This window comes from Mauremys reevesii, linkage group 23 (assembly GCF_016161935.1).
Source record: "Mauremys reevesii isolate NIE-2019 linkage group 23, ASM1616193v1, whole genome shotgun sequence".
NCBI classification, from domain to species: Eukaryota; Metazoa; Chordata; order Testudines; family Geoemydidae; genus Mauremys; species Mauremys reevesii.
Window position 1 is genome coordinate 11585944 of NC_052645.1, and position 17386 is coordinate 11603329.

The window sequence follows — 17386 nt, forward strand, 5'->3', positions numbered from 1 at the left end:
CACAAGCCACATCTGACTTATCCTCCTCCATTAATATGGTAGGGCTTGCAATGCTAGTATCCGTACTCATCATCAGAAGGGCCCTCTGTACCTCTGTCTCTGAACTGCCTGGCTCTGGTGTAATTGAACATAAGTATTATTCAGATTGCACCAACCTATTGTTAGAAATCATAGGCATTGTTGCCAGAACACATGGAAATCTGGGCTTTAACCCTCTTGACAGATGTTCTGACAAGCAAGTAGTTACAGTATGATATTGTTTTCTACTACTACAGTATTTTGTTTAAATAACCTGAACCAAATAGGCTTGGAATAGTAATTTAAATGACCTGGCATAGAGCTCGACATGCCTTTTCCCTCTGTGCTGTTCCTTAGCCTGTCACACCATCTGGTTTTCGGGTGGGAATGAAACTAGAGGCAGTGGACAAAAAGAATCCATCTTTGATGTGCGTGGCAACCATCGCTGATACGTTGGATAACCGGCTGCTAATTCATTTCGACAACTGGGACAAGAGCTATGACTATTGGTAAAGAAAACTATTTCCAAACTTTATCCTCAAATACTGTGATATTTTTCCCCTTGTAACATTTTGCCATAAAGTACATGATCTCTAATACTTAACTGCTAAGATTTTAAAGTGTGAGTGCTTTGGGGCTCCTGAATCCATTTTCAGGCTTCTAAATAAGTGGCCTTGTCACAGTTTTGAGGTAACTGCACCTGTATTTCTCTCTTCATGGTCCTTCAAGGGCCATCCTCTTAAAGGTTTCTGGCTTCCAGCTGTCACCATTCTTGGGTGGAGACCCATGTCTCACTGCCTTCTGTGAATATATTGAAGTCCACGGAAGTCTTTCCCTTTTAAATCCATTGAATTGATCAGGATCTTACTCATTTTTTGAAAATTATGTCCTGTTCTTTTATTGCACTTTTCATCTGAGAATCTCAGGGTGCTTTTTTTGTAGATGGTGAATATTTAATTTTAATAATTTAAGACAGAAAATATCATATTGCCTCTATATAAATCAAGATGTGGATATACCATGGAGTACTGCATGCAGATGTGGTCACACCATCTTAAATAAAGATATTGGAATTGGAAAAGGTTCAGAAAAGAGCAACAAAAATTATTAGGAGTATGGAACGGCTTCCGTATGAGGAGAGATTAAAAAGACTGGGACTTTTTGGCTTGGAAAAGAGACTAAGGGGGGATATGATTGAGGTCTATAAAATCATGACTGGTGTGGAGAAAGTAAATAAGGAAGTGTCATTTACTCCTTCTCATAACAGAAGAACCAGGGGGTCACCAAATGAAATTAATAGGCAGCAGGTTTAAAACAAACAAAGGGAATGTACACAATGCACAGTTAACCTGTGGAACTCTTTGTCAGAGGATGTTGTGAAGGCCAAGACTATAACAGGGTTCAAAAAAGAACTAGATAAGTTCATGGAGGATAAGTCCATCAATGACTATTAGCCAGGATGGGCAGGGAAGGTGTCCCTAGCCTCTGTTTGCCAGAAGCTGGGAATGGGCGACAGGGGATGGATCACTTGATGATTCCCTGTTCTGTTCATTCCCTCTGGGGCACCTGGCATTGGCCACTGTTGGAAGTCAGGTTACTGGGCAGATGGACCTTTGATCTGACCCAGTATGGCCATTCTTATGTTCTGATGTTCTTATGTTCATGCCGCATTCCATGTGAGTGTCTCCTGAGTCCTGGTCCCAGCTAACCAAGAGACCATATTGAATATTTGTAAAGGAAACACCTTTCCTCTGCATTTCATATAATCCCAATCTACACTATAGAAGTGTGTCCAATCTTTAGTTTAATTTCTAAAAAACTTAGCTGTTGATCTGTGAAAGCAATACAAAGCATTTCGATTTGCACCCATCAGCTCTGTGTGTGGTGGTGGTTTCTTTAGTGTTACACTCTTTTCCCAGTTGTTTCTTACTTCAGGAAGGCAAACTTAGATACAAACAAAAAAACCTTCAAAGCAAAATTTGGCTGAAGCTGCATTGTTTTGCCTGGTTTGGCATGAAACCATCAGTCCCTTCTCCAGAACCCATGGGAAAGAAGGGGCTTTCTCAGAATTTGGGCCATGTTCTCTCAGGATTTCAGGTACTTGGACCAAGTTTTGGATTTGTAACCAAATCAGAAGCCAGGCAAGTTCCACTTGGCTTCAGGTTCAGTTAATGAAATATGCACACAGTTTTAAGCTCAAGTCTTCAAATCATCCCCCTCCCGCGCCATAGCTTTTATTTCTTGCATAGGCTTTTTATGGTATGTGTTTTAACATTTTTTTTGTTTGCTTGTTTTGTGTGTTTTGAAAATCTGTGCCCAGACTAATTCAGTGGGCTCGTTTTTCAAAGAACAGCCTTTAGAAAGTCTGCGTTAGCTACACAAACACATACTTTGGCTCTTTAGTATTCACCTGTCTTGCTGGGGCAACTTGAATGTCGGTTCTTGAAAATGTAGCTTTTGTGAATTCCAACCAGGAAGCGCTTGTGCTGTACATCATGATCACACATGCTAAAAGCATCTGCTGCCCCAGCAAAGAAACATCAGATGGGATTTGATCTGCTGTGTTTCTTCTCACATTAAAGTTGACTAGAGCCAATTCTTTCCTTTTGATCCAGGTGTGATGCTAGCAGCCCATATATTCGTCCTGTTGGTTACTGCCAAGAAACTGGAACCCCACTGACAACACCACCTGGTATGTTAAAAGCAGGATTGTGTTTCTTGCTTCAGTCAGAAGACCTGCAAGCTCTGTCTTCTGCATAATTATAAATTTGCAAGTTACGAGTTCTATTCAGTACCCTTTCTTTTATTGGCTGAACAGGGTTATTATTAATGCACACTGAAGTACAACTATATTTGATTTCTATTGCTCTTTCAAGCCACTGAGAGAGGGCTTGGTCATTTGGAAATGAATTGAATTTTTTGGGGGGAGGCCTTTGGAGGTAGATGCAGTATTTCCTTGAAGACGAGCTGGAAAAAAGAGGATCAGTCTCATGCTCTCAAAGATTCCTGGAAAGATTGGAGTCCTGTATGTTTCTTCTGCATTGAAATTGAGATATTAGCAAATGGAAAGGATAAAATCTGCAGGGAAATTGTGTTGTTTTCAGGCTTTAGCAGGTTTTCTTGTTTTGATTTTGTTTTCTTGCTTAAAAAAAATCATGTCCACTTAGTGCTGGATTGACAGCCTTGTAGCATGAAGTCTTTTATTTGCTTAATAGGTTTAGCAGCATCGGTGGGAGTATGAGCTTCCTTCACAATGGAAAGCTAGTCTCTGTTCAATTCTTGACTCCTCAATTTGCCAGTTGTGTAGTTTTGTGATGTGCACGGCTGTCTAATGGGAACAACACCGAGACTCTCAAATTCAGGCTACTAAGATGGTGATAAATAGCAGGGATAGAAAAAAAAGATGTAGAACGCTTTTTTAAAATGTAGTTTGCAGTGTGCTGCCAAGGAGAGCAGATCCCACTGTGGCTGAAATACAGGAAATTAGTTTACCATAATCTCAGGAAGTTAATGGGAGAGATGGAGCCTTTCCCCTCCAGGCTGCTAATTTGCATCCAGCCCATGGATCGGTAGGAAGTGGTGGAAAGTCTCTACTATCTGACAGCTGTTCAGAAGCCTGCAATATAGGAAATGAATTTGGTGATCTCAGTTCATATCACAAAAACCCATGACTGGCTTTATTTGGCAACTTACTTAAGAGACCAAGAATTGGTGGCGCAATAAAGAAATGAACTACTCTCGTTTCTTCAAATGTGGGTTGAGGCTCATTGTCATGCATCCGACGAAGTGGGTATTCACCCACGAAAGCTCATGCTCCAAAACGTCTGTTAGTCTATAAGGTGCCAAAAGACTCTTTGCTGCTTTGTCTGTGTGCTGGAAGTTTGCACTGCTACTGCCTGTACTGTAAATTTTCTGTGTGAATAAACAGGTGGCTTAATTCTGCAAGGATGTCAATCTGCCATCTTTTGTGAGAGCTCAGTTCACAGAATAGCCACGTGTTACATAGCCGTGCTCCTGTGGTGGTGGTGGTGGTGGTGGTTTTGTAGTTGATTGGGGTTTTTTTATAATTTAACGCTTAAGATAGTCCTTCATCTTTTCCAGAATACAAGGATTCCAAAAGCTTTTCATGGGAGAAATATTTGGAAGAAACCAGTTCCCAGGCAGCCCCAGCAAGAGCATTTAAACTGGTTGGTGAAGTTCTTTTGTCTCACTGGGTCAGAATATTACTATAGAGTGTACCATTCTCAGTCCCATCCATGTCAGGCAGGCTTCACAGTGGGGCATTCCCCATCTCCACGCCACTGAGGCACGCCGGATCTTTGCTGAGTCTGGGTTTAGCATGGCCCCTCAGGAGGACTCTCCAGAATCCTATCTCCAAGCCCCAGACATGGCAGACTCCTGGGCTCCCTTTGGCGAGGAGCTTTTGAACAATTTGTAAAAGATTTTTAACTGAATGTCTCTATTTCTTCATTGGCTTTGAAGTTTTCTCCTCAAAACTGCTAAACTAAAAAAAAAAAAAAATCTTTTGGCTTTGTGAGAAGGGTATGAAGAGCCGCACCTCCCCTAACCCATAGAAATAGCAGATACAGACAGCAATCTCCTGGGACACTCATCAGGCGGCTCCTGGGACCAAGGGGAAGCTCTCAGCCAGCGAGTGAGAGGTCCATGCTGAGACTGTCAGGCAGGCCACATGAAAGCTCCCTTCATTGACTGAGAGCAGGCTAGAAACATTTGCATGGAATCAGAAGGTAGCTTTGTTTTTGTTTTTTCCAAAGCCCCCTCCCCTTACACCTCTTAGGCATGCGACCCCTATTCCCATGGCTTGCCAAGGAGGAAACGTTCGCTGGAGTCCCCTGAATATCAGGGGAATGTGAAGTCCCACAGCAACAACCCAGAGGAGCAAAGCCCTGCTCCCAGCCAGCCTGTAAGCAAGGTCCATGCTCAGATGGTTGACAAGGTCCATCCTCCCTACAAGCTGTTCTGCCTACAGGAGCTCAGCTGCCATGAAAGGTGTCAGCGGCTGCAACCTTTCTGATACCAGAGCCAGTCTCCACTGATTCCAGCTCACTGCTCATGCTGTGTGGTCAGTGCTCACTCAGCCTGGAGCCAGCAGCAGATGAAGCGATCCCCTTCCATGGGAGATGGAGCTATCTCCTCTCCCCTTCCAGTCTCCAGGAGGCCTACAAGAGGGAGTGACTACTAGTAATTTTCCTTCAGGATACATGCCTACAGACTGGCCTTTCAGTCTCCTTGGTAATGCACTCTCCCCCCGCCTCTGCCCCTCCCTCACCTTGTCAAAGGGATTTGGCCCAGGACCTGACGGACATTGTTCACAATCAGCTCCTAATGGGACAGCACAAAGTCTTAGCACCTCCAGCAAGAGAATCTTCCCACTAGAGCCTCCTAAGAGGAGAAATTTGTAAAGCTAGCGAGAGACCCCAGACTTTCAGCTAGCTTTTTAGAATTAAGACTGAATAGAGGACTAACTTCACAGGTGCTTGTGTTGTTAGAAAATGAAACAGGAAAAAAAAATCCTTAGAAAAACTGGCAGAGTTGACCAGGAGCTGTGTAATTCTTCCTCACCTGGTTTATGAGGGTCTGATGAAGGTGGAGTAGGAATTCACTTTCAAGACTTACTTGTACCTAATGATTAAAAGGGTCTTCATTACTCTGCCTAAAGTTAAGCCTGCTGCAGCCTCCTTATTAATGGGCATAATCATACCAGCTGAGGGAGTATTCCTGCCAAACACACGGACAAGAGAATAAGATCATCACTCAGGCTAAACTTGGATACAGCAGCCTCAGCGCTGAGGGTATTGGCTGAAGTTTTTTTATCATGGAGGTCTGTGCGCAACTGGGGAGTCGTGAGTGGGCAAAAAAGCCCTGGAAAAAACACTACATAAAATCTACTTAAAACTAGATTTCCCTAGTGGCTTTTTCAGCATTGGTGCTTCAGCTGGCTACATTTGTAGTACATTCAGAATTTCCAGAGATGTGTCCCAGAAGTAACTGTGGCTTCACTTGAAATATTTTATTGGTAAACTATTTGGGGAGTGTGGAGACAAAGTAGCCACTGCGGTTTTAGACAAGAGAATGAATCCCTCCCTCTTTCCAGTGAGAGAAACTTCAAACTATCTTATCCCAACAAGTGTTCCCTTTGAAGTACTGCTCCTTCAGGTCCTAGCATAGAGATTATACATGAGGAAGAGGCCATTGCTGTTGGAAGACCACGTTTGGGATTCCAAACCGTCCAGTCCCAAAAGCTTCTCTTGGTTTTGGGTTTCTCAAGTCTGAACCACTCCCCCCTTTTACGAGGCGTACTTCAAGATGGGCCCTCAGAAAATGGATACTTGAGGCAATCAGGGAAGGATGCTCAATAGAAGTCTCTAGTTATCCCAGGGTCAAGTTCATGCTTTCCCCAAAGTTAATTAAAATAAAACACTAAAGACCCTTCACAGCATCAGAAGACTAACGGTGCAATAGTCCATCTCCTCCATGTTGGAACGATAGAACCAGTTCCAAGGAGAGACAGATATTTTGGAAAGAGGGCAAGATTCTTTGTGATTCAAAGAGAAACAATGGCTTCCAGCCTCTTTTATATCTCAGTTCTCTCAACAAGTCCATAAGGAGATCAGTATTCCAGGTAGAAATACTGAAATCCGTCATTGTCTTCCCAAAGGTTTAGAAATATGAAAATAATCCTCCTGGAGTTACAATCAGGGCGAGTCACCCAGAGATACTTTAGCTTCCTGCTGCAATAGAAGCATCTCAGTGTAGAGTTGTAACTTCTACACAGGAAGGCACAAATGCCAATGTCATCCCTCTCTTCAAGTGAAAGGAATATGTGTCTACCCTTGTCCAGTGACCTTCTCGTTATGTTATGCAGGGTCTAGCAGCCATTGCCAAAAGCCTTCAGAAGCATGACTTTGAGCAAACAAGTGGAAGGGCCAATTACAGCCCTCATAAAACTCTAGCATATAAGTTATTGTCAAAGCCATTCTTTATTTCAGAAGAGAGATGGAAAAAAGATAGTGTCTGATTTATCCAACATTAGCACACATCTGCTGAGATTAAAATCTCTGACTCAGCTCCTGGGCTCATGTGTGGAGACCTGGCACAATTCTTGCTTTGCTTCCAGCCAGCAATTGCAGCAAATGAGTATATAAAGATCTTGGTCCAGATCCAGTACTAGCATCTCTTGATGAATTCATTTTTGTGTGTGTGATTAATTCTGTATTGATTTCCATAAAGAACCAGACAATGAAAAGTACAAAAAGGTAAATGACCTGCAGCTTGTATATGTTTCAAATACCACATGCTCTATGGGATCTCCAGTAGAATTATGCAGAGTTACAACTTGTCAAGGCTGCAAGACCAGACAATACAAAACCAGGCAATACTACACAGACACAACATGTTAGGAGAAGGGTAACAGTAATAAAACAGGAGAAAACATAGGTGAATAGGAAGAAGGGGTGGGGGAAGGAAAAAGATGAGGAGTTAGGAAGAATGGAGGACTGATTTCTTCGAGCCGTCTCAACATTTTTTAATCCAACTATATCTAGATACATGGTCCAAATTTCTTCAAATTAATTGAATTTACCTAGAAAACGATTACTTCTTTATATTTAACAGCTACCTCCTGTTGGGTCTGGAGAAGCTGATCCTCAGTATAGATACTAGATCCCATGTAGTGGGAACACATCTGGACTCCTATACAACTTGAGGGAGAGGGGAGTGGTCCAAGGAGGAGTCATGGAGTATAACCTGTCTCATGCTTTGGGCCGTCAGACACTCCTCCATTTACAGCAGATGATTCTTCAGAAATCCAGTGAATACGTAACTGCTCAGAATGCAGAAAACCTTCAGCTCTGCTTTGAGAAGTAACCTTGTTCTTGTGCTGGGCAGAAGCTCTCTTTTCCTCAGGGTTCAGTGCCAAGAAGGAAAGTCAGGGTCAGTCAGCTCAGCAAGACACTTTCAGAACTGAGGGAATGCAGTCTTGATCAGCTCGCCTTGCAGTGCGTCACAGGCCAGGTCGGCAGCCTGTTGAGGAACCTATTTGCATCCAAGTTCAGTAGGAAAACCAAAAGAGGTGCTATATGAGGAAGAGAGACTCAAAAGTAGAGGCCGTCATCCTCTTATCTCAGACGTGTTGAAAAACCCTCCCTTATGCCTTCCCCCTTCAGCCACTGAAAGTAAAGATGGTAAAGAAGATTGTGATTATAACCACCTTCAGGTCTTGGTTCTCAAACCTGAGTTAGACATAACTGGAACTTCCTCTCAAACTATATATGTAAACACACACACTCTCTCTTCAACAGGGACTTATCCTGAATCAAAATCCAGTGCTACCTAGCCCATCAACTGGGAAGGTGAGATGATGTACCTATAGTCACTCATTCTAAGAAAGTGATAAACACCCTCTTGTCTTGGAGGAAATTAATTAATTATGTCTGTGTCACTTGAGGTTTAGATGTTGGGGTTACAACGGACACATTAGAGCAAGGTCAGCTGAAACAAAGAACACTCTTGGTTTTACCAGATGACCTTACCGGGGGGCTCAAGACCAGCACTTTTTGGAAAGACAAGTCAATGACTGCAGGCATATTGCACTGTAAGAAACCTATGATAATCTCATCGCAGTCGCATAACACACATCGGAGGACCACTACTCTTACCAGTCCTCCTGCAATGGGCAGTTCCCTGCCATGATCTTGATCTGTAGGCTACAAGTCATAATAAAGCCGCCTCTCAGCTTCATAGCTAGTAGGTCTCTTCCTTTTCTCACTGAAAGTATCTTGCCTGTTCGCTACCTCCTGGTCTAAGGGGTTTTTGGAGCTTGCTGTCAATGAAAGTGCAGTTACACACTCTGTCAAACATGGTCTATCAGTGAACTAACCAGCTCCACATCTCCAAAGTTACGAAAGTCTGCCTCGCACAATAGAAAGTGGTATGTTGCCCTTCTGGTTGAATCCAAACATCCTAAGGATGTAGAAATGCAGGTTCGATGTGAACAGAATAAATATAGGAATAAATATAGCAAAGATATTCAAAGCCTCAGGTACAACTCCTCTTGTTACTATGCAGTGTGTGAAAAGAGCAGCGGTCTTTGTGGGTGAAGAGATCACACACGTGTTCTGAGGAGGCCCGTCATTCTCAAACACTTTCTCAGATACTGTAGAGTCAACATCCTCACTCCTGCTGGTGCAGTGTTTGGTAGAAGGATGTTACAGGACAGGATGCCCCTGTAGCCCTTAAGTTCCTTTTCAGTTCCCACCATAGGAATGATTTACTGTTTTCTACATCCTACTGTGAAGGCTGTCTGACATAGAGAGGACAGAGAAAGGGAAAATTCTGTCTTACCTATGAATTTTCATTCGAGGACCCTCCATGTCAGTCAGTCTGCCCTCCCTCAGAGGATTCTATTATGCCCAGGGATTTTTCTGACTTTTGTTTACTTGTTAAATAGTTTGAAAAGGAATAGGGTGTTCTTCCAGGGTGTCGTGTCCTGGCTCTGCTGCAAATGGTTTGAATTGAGTAGCACTTGTAAATGTTTCTTACAGGTAGTATTTTTCAGCTTTGGAAATTGTTCTGAGCCCAGAGTCAGAGCAGCAATCTGCCCTGCATCCAGTTGCCATGGAGAGAGGATGTGACTTTGTGTAGTATCCAAAGGGTTAACTAGAGATTGCTGCATCCTGAAGCCAAGGAGGCTACATTACCAAGAACTCTTCAAAACGTTAAGTGATTTTCTTGCTGGTAAAAGGTGCCAGATTGACAGCCTGGGATACTTGTTTTCTCTGTTTATCTGCAGAAAAGGAACAGCACTGGTAACAGCAGGGCCATCTTCCCCTATGCTGCATGCAGTGTACGTCAGCCCTGAGATGGAGGGACTATATCTAGGATGCAATGGTAGCAGGGTCTCCATGCCCATTAAATTAATGGCCTGTGCTGAGACTACCAGCAGTAGGACCGTTTGTTGCCAATTTTGACAGGGGTTTATGTGATGTGAACACATGTTCACAAGTGACTGAAAGGAGATCTGCCGAATCACATCACCTAAATTATGGAAGAGAGCTGTCAGATGATGGTGTCTTTCAGTCACTACCATCCTAGGCTGCATTTAACTCAGTTACATAGTAGTGAGCTGTCCAATGTCCTAAAATACCTGAGGAGGTGAATGGATCATACCCTGGATCCCAGTAGGAGTTCTGCATGCAGAGATAGGGTGGTTAATAGCCCTGCGTCTTTAAATCTATGGTGTCAAGGTTATCCTGAGAAGTCTAAATTATTTTTTTTTAAGCTTTAAGAGGGAAATAAAATCTGCCACCAGTATGGAGTACGAAAAGCTCCTCTCTGTTGCTCAGATTGTCCCATTTGTGGCCTTTGGCAGCTGGCAAATTGCCACCATAACCCATCAGGAAATCCTGATTTTGGTCTCAAAAGCAGTCAGTGGCTTGCAGGAATGGGTCTCAAAGTTACAAAGGAATGTTTGTGATATGTGGAAGAACTTACCTATTTATCCAGAAAAGATAACTAGTACTATACGACTTGAAATTATGGACTTTTCACAGTTCCACTTGAAATCTTCTCTTACAGCGTCCAGCCCACGGATTCCAGGTTAACACGAAGCTAGAGGCCGTGGACAGGAGAAATCCCATGTTAATAAGAGTGGCAACAATAGCTGAGAAGGAGGACCATCGTATCAAGGTATGCCTTTCAAGGAAAGCACAGTGCCCTTCTGCCCAGGAATACAGATGATTTGAGGTACAGAATGTGTGTAGATTGGCTCCTCCTTGTTATGGAAATGACAACAAGCAGGAACATCTTACAAATAACAGATCTGGAAAGCAAAGCTGTCCAATCTAAAAATGATGTTTCACTTGTTTGTCCCATGTGAGTCGTCATGTTACTGCTCACTATTGTCAGATACTAGTTTAATTTAACTTATTTCGGAATGACATTTGCTGAAATAGTTTTGCCTTCCCTCGAGCAATTTCTGCATTATCTATGTGAAGGAATGCAACACTGATATACTACTAATGAGAAGTTCATCGGCAACTTCTGAGCTCCCCTTAACAGTGAACTGAAAAGGGAAACCCATAGTCAAGATGAGCCCAGGTTTATGTGGTGAGCGGCTCCACTCACTATCATGTAATTGGCACATAAATGCATTTTTATTTGCCTTTTGATTTCATGTAAATATACGGCTGGTGAAAGGTGCTGGTTTGCCAGTCACAGAGACCAAATGTCAACCCACAAAACGGGGACAGTAGCCATGTGAGCTCCCTCAGCAATATGCCTCTGTACTGACATTGAGGGACCACCGTTCGGATGAGAGTGGAGTTCTATCCATGGCCCATTCAATTCATTGGAAACGACCAAGAACATCAACTCATATCGTCTAAACCATCAAACAACCATTAGATGGAAACATCTTTTATCGGACCAGCTGCTGTTGGTGAGAGAGAGAAGCTTTCGCGCTTACTCAGAGCTCTTCTCCAGGTCTGGGAAAGGTACCCAGAGTGTCACAGTTAAATACAAGGTGAAACAGATTGTTTAGACTATATTAACACCAGGGGTGGCTCCAGACCCCAGCACGCTAAGCGCGTGCTTGGGGCGGCATGCCGTGTGGGGCGCTCTGCCGGTCGCCGGGAGGGCGGCAGGTGGCTCCGGTGGACCTCCTGCAGGCGTGCCAGGTCCACCAAACCCTGTGGGAGGTCCACCGGAGCTGCCTGCCGCCTTCCTGGCGACCGGCAGAGCGCCCCCCGCAGCATGCCGCCGTGCTTGGGGCGGCGAAATGTCTAGGGCCACTCCTGATTAACACACATTTCAAGGGACAACTCAAGGTGAAGTGGCCTGTTAACACCCCTGCAGTCATAGAGGGAATGTAAGGGGCAGGAAGCAGCTGGATGGGGGTTGCTAGTGGGTTTGTTGGTGGGATCATTGTAGTAAGCCATTAATCTAGTGTCTCTCTTCAATCCTTGTTTTTTAGTACCTAGCAAAGTTATGAATTTAAGTTCCCAGGCTCATCCTTTGAAATTGTTGTGCAGAGGACTGATAGGTCAGATACAGAATGATCGCTTTGTGAAAAGTGTTCACCCACAGGTGATGTGGTGTTTCTGTCTTTTATCCTTTTCCTATGTGAGTTCATTTGAGAGCATTGAGTTCATTGTCTGGTTTCATCCAAATAGTCGTTATTGGGGCACTTAGTGCACTGGATGGGGTACCCCACATGTTGTGATAGGCGTGTGTAGGACCCATGGATCTCGAAAGGTGTCTTGTGTGGGGTTGTTAATCATTGTGGAAGTGGAGCTATGGCTGCAGGTTTTGCATTTGTTGTTGTGGCAGTGTCTGGTGCTGCTTTGACTTGGTGCGTGCTGATCTGTGGGAAGCCGGCTTCTGATGAGCTTGGCAGGCAGTTGTTTGAAGGTCAGAAAAGGGGGTTCAGGAAAGATTTCTTTCAGTGTTGTCCTCATCAAGTCTGGGTTGTAATTGTTTGGTGATACAGTGTACGGGTTCCCAAGTAACAACTAGGAAGGTGCATTCAGAGGGGTTTTTTGGGTTTGAGTTTATTTTTTTTGGTCTTGAAGCAGGTTTTTGTGGGATATTTGGGTGGCGCATTCTATGAGAAGTAGATTACAACCCATACTTGATGGGGACAACTTGCTGAAAGAAATCTTTCCTGAATCCCCTCTTCTGGCCTTCAAACAACTCCCCAACCTCGCCAAGTTCGTCAGAAGGAAGCTCCCCACAGACCAGCACACACCAGCTAGAGTGGCACCAGACCCTGCCATAACAATAGATGCAAAACCTGCTGATATCGCTCCACTGCTATGATGATCAGTCCCCAAAGGAAACTTGCACAACACCTTCAGAAGACAAGCCTGGGAACTTAAATTTGAAATGTTGCTAGAAACTAAAAATCACAATCTTATAAAGACACTAGATTTGTGGCTTGTTACCAGGGATGCTAGAAATCCGTTTGCCACAGAAAAATGTTGAATTTGTGTTTTTACAGAGAATCTTTAGTTTTTACATTTTGTGAAAAAATAAAAACATATACAGGAACCCCTGTTATCTGGTCAAACTGGGACTGGAGCCAGATTGCATAATTAAAAATTCAGATAATCAGAGAATGGGCGGGGCTCCGGCTGTCAGTCCTGGGTGGTGGGGCTTGGGCTGTCAGCTTAAAAATTGTAAATATATCGTGTCCAGCCTACATACATTGTGTCTAGGGAAACTACAGTTCAGCATTTCATTTTAATCATGGAAAAACATGGATTTTTATGGTTTCTTATTGGAGAATATTGGGGGGAGGGCAGGGAGTATCACAGAAAACTAGCATCCTAGATCCCAACAATCTGTAACCCACTAACCCTCTCTCTCTCTCTCTTGCTCGCTCTTTTTTTTTGGTCCTATGACTGAAGAGGTTTTAATGGGCCACTTCACCTTGAATGGTCTCTTATAATATGTATTTAGCTGTGCCGCTCTGGCTTAGTCTACACTATCAATTTATGTCGGTATAACTACATCACTCAAGGGTGTAGATTTTCCACACCCCTGAGCAATGTAGCTATACCGACTAATCCGCAGTATAGACAACACTATGTTGATGGGAGGACTTTTCCTATTGACATAGCTACTGCCTCTCGTCAGCACAGGTAGCATCTTCACTGAGCCCTACTGCAGCGCAGCTCCACTGGTACAGCTGTACCACTGCAATGCTGTAAGTGTAGGCAAGCTCTCTGGGTACCTTTCCCAGATCTGGAGAAGAGCTGGCCCAGTAAAAGATATTACCTAAACCATCTTGTCTCTCTAATATCCTGAGACCAACATGGCTACACCAACGCTGCAAACAGAAAGTTCTAGTTAGTCCGTGCAAAAGCTGTACTAACTCATTTTCCATAACAACATTTTTGGATTCCTAGAATGCAAACCAATTAAATAAGCAATTGAGCTTGCAAATATTAAGCCCGAAGATAAGATGTGACTAAATAGCCACGTGTCCTGTGCTTTGTTGAGGGCCCTAAGGTTTGACTGTGTTACCAGAATCTTTGTTCTTTGTAACTACAGATGCATGGCTCAGGAAAACAGTAGTTACATTGATCAGGTCAGAGACAGGATTGTGTGACATACAGCATGGAAAGTTGCCACCCCAAAGGAAATTTTTATGAAAAATTGAGCAAGTTAAAACAGCTGGGGGAAGGGCTAAAATGAAAGCTGAGTCGTAACCTTAACGCTCGCCCTCACTGCTGGTGTGGTCTGTACTTGTTTGGCTTCCCTTTTAGATACATTTTGATGGTTGGGACCACAGCTATGATTTCTGGGTCGACGCAGACAGCCCTGACATTCACCCTGTGGGCTGGTGTGCAAAAACCGGACACACCCTGCAGCTCCCGCTAGGTGAGGGGGATGATCTCATGCCATTGCGTTACATTTTTCTTCTCTTGCCTAATCTTCAAGTGCAAAAAATATATTGTTTAACTATTTTCATTACTAGGTGCTGCTGATATGATGGGAGTAGCAGGGCAGGGGTGTCCTACCCCCGGCTGCCAGGGTATTGGTCATGTCAGGGGACCCCGATATGGAACACATTATACGTACGTGCACCTGGGCTATAAGGGATAATTTTCAAAGCTTGACACAGGTGTTTTAGCTGCCTGACTCTTATTGTCCATGGGAACAGTACAACTATATCCCCTTGTTATTCTGTAGATACTGTCATATCTTTGGTTGCAGCTCCCTCTTGTGTCTAAATGGACTGCTTGACTATCAGTTCAGCTTGCACTATTGGTTTTGGAAACTAGATTGTATTTCAGTGGGACGATGATTTCTACCACCCACTGCCATTAATGTTGTTCCTTTTTATAAAATAACATACCTGAAAGCAGCACACAAGATTTAAGGGAGAAGGAGCATGGTGTAGTTGTTAGTGTTTTGCTCTGCAACTGATTTCCTGGGGGAGCTTGGAGGAATCAAACTCTCTGTTGTCTTAATTTTCTTCCTCTATAAAATGGGATCATACTTGCCTACCTCACGTAAGGGTTGCAAGGATTAGATACCTATTGTCTATAATAATAATACCTAGCTTTTATGTGGTATAAAGTGCTCTAAAATTCTCAGATAGAATGGGCAATAGAGGTGCAAAACATTGCGTGAATTTCTGCACAAGCCAGGAGGCTAATGGAGACTAGCTATTGTTAAGCAGTCGGTGCTGTCTAGTAGCTAGAGCCCGGCACTCTGAATCATGTGATCTTGGTTTCTAATCTTGGCTCTGTCACTGGCACTCTGTAGCTTAGTTTCTCTATCTCTAAAATTGGGCTAATAATACCTAGATCCCAGAGAAGTTTTGAGCCTTAATTTATTATTATTTGTAAAGCTGTTCCCGACAGAGCAGTAGAGTGGGCATACACCATAGTGGAGAGGGACTGCCAATGGAGGGCTTACCCTGGACTTTCACTTTTCTTGTTAGGAGACTCACTCTTTTGTACTTTGCAGTTTCACTTTGCTTGTCAGATCAGCTCACCTTGATGCTCCCTTTGTCTCCTCCTCCCACAAGAGATCTGGTGCCTGGGTTTGTGCTGCTCTGTGCCTGAAACACCCTCTCTTAACCCTGTGCACCAGGCAGCCTGACTCTCCTCTTTCAAATCCTTCCTCAAAACTCTCCTTTTGTCTAGTTGTCCATCACTGACCTCTGCTCTGGGCCAGATTCTGCTCTCATTTACATTGGTGTCAGCCCGTTGAAGTCACCTGTGCAACTCAGAGCAGAACCTCCTTGGCAGGTCCTCCTCTGGTCTGCCTTCCCTTATCCATGCCCCCTAGCACGCCCATACTGCCAATTGCACATGTCTGGCATGCAGCTACTAAACAGGCTGCTGCTCCTCAGGGGTCTTCTGCCCACCTGCTTTCCCTTGCTCTATTCCCCCAAACGGCTGCACTCTCCTGGGCTCGTTGGTGCATGCATCCCTGATTTGGGCAGGGTGGGCATGGGAGGGCTAGATGAGGCTGTAGTAGAATGTCTTTGTTTTCAACACAGGTTAGTTGGCTGCCCGTATTCCGAAGTTAACCTCAACAGAGAAAGCTCATTACAGGATCGCCTCAGTGGGGAGAGGCCTTCACCCAGCAACAGTGTCCTGAAGCCCAAGAGACCAGAGACTCCTGCTCCATTCATAGACCCACAGGAGGACTCTCCACAGTCCAGGTGAGGCTGGCTTTATTGTTGACCAGAGCTCTGCTGCTACCCAGTGTCTGCATTATCTCACAAGACTGAAAGCCGGGAGTTAACAGGATAGCAGTTAAAGCACTGGATTCATCTCTCCTCTTTATATCTGTGACAAAGAGCAGGAGCCACCAGGCAGCGGTGTGGAAGTCAGATGTATCAGCCCTAGAATGGTAAAGGCCCTTTTCCCCATGAGCTGAAATGAGGTTACCTCAGGTCAACTAGGGACACCTGAGGGCTGCTGATGGACCTTTAAAAAACCTCTTTTCTGGTGAGAGGTTGAGGAGAGATGGGAGACAAGCTGCAGCAATGAGAAAAGGCTTCTCCTGGATGGAAGGCTCCTCTCCTCCCTGCAGGGGAAGCAACCCCCCTAATGGACTGTTTGGGGAAGGGCTGGCACCCAGAGGCTAACATAACAAGGCAGCACCCCCAAGAGGAGGCAGGGAGAGAAATTCCTCTTTTGTGTTATGAATTTGTTTCTTTTTGTTTGGCTGAAAAGCACTCCTGGGGCCTACCCTGAGGTGTCAAGCCCACCTTGTAAATACTGAAGAGTAAAAGCTCTCTGGAGCCGGACTGGTTTACTCCAGGCCTCCACCACCAGAGGGGGGAATGCTGAGCTCTGCAAGGTGAAGCAGGAGTCTTGCCACAGTACCATTCACCCTTGCCTTGCACAATCCCAATATGGGACACTGCACTTGTACACTCTATACACGCTCTAAATAGGTTTCTTCCCTCCTTTATCCTGTTGCCCTGGTCAAATTCCAGCAAGGAAATTACATTCTATTCTATTGCCATAAATATTTCCCTTGCCCTTTCAACTGGATAGAGGCTTTTTCTTTACTTCTTGTCCTGAAACTCTCAAGCAGGGCTGCTATGTGCTGTTAAACCACTGCAGCATTCCACCCTGGAGGTGGCTGCATTTCAGGTGCAGGAGAAATGATTTCTTATCATCATGAAGTGCTTTGGGAGCCTTTATGACAGTGCTTTATGAATGCAGTTGCTGTGGGAGTTGAGTATCATTTAGGAAAATCGGTGTATCAGCCCCGTGGCTGCAAGAGGCAACTGAAACGTATTACTGGTAAGAGCTGGGAACTAAGGGATTAATTGCCTAGGCCATGTCTACGCTACAGAATTAAGTCGACCTATGTT

The 17386-nt window shown here is 44.3% G+C and overlaps 1 protein-coding gene across 9 annotated transcripts in view; it reads left to right on the top strand.

Annotated features, from left to right (window-relative positions):
• LOC120389169 (lethal(3)malignant brain tumor-like protein 4) overlaps nt 1–17386 on the top strand; it is a 72934-nt gene that overhangs the window by 32739 nt on the left and 22809 nt on the right. For all 9 annotated transcript variants that reach the window (XR_005590791.1, XM_039511502.1, XM_039511506.1 and 6 more), the window contains 7 exons: nt 376–527; nt 2634–2710; nt 4120–4205; nt 10615–10725; nt 14307–14421; nt 14519–14618; nt 16055–16219. Coding sequence is in view for 8 of the 9 variants with exons in the window: in XM_039511502.1 (XP_039367436.1) it covers nt 376–527; nt 2634–2710; nt 4120–4205; nt 10615–10725; nt 14307–14421; nt 14519–14618; nt 16055–16219 (806 nt within the window). In the remaining variant the exon portion in view is untranslated. The remainder of the gene's footprint in view (nt 1–375; nt 528–2633; nt 2711–4119; nt 4206–10614; nt 10726–14306; nt 14422–14518; nt 14619–16054; nt 16220–17386) is intronic.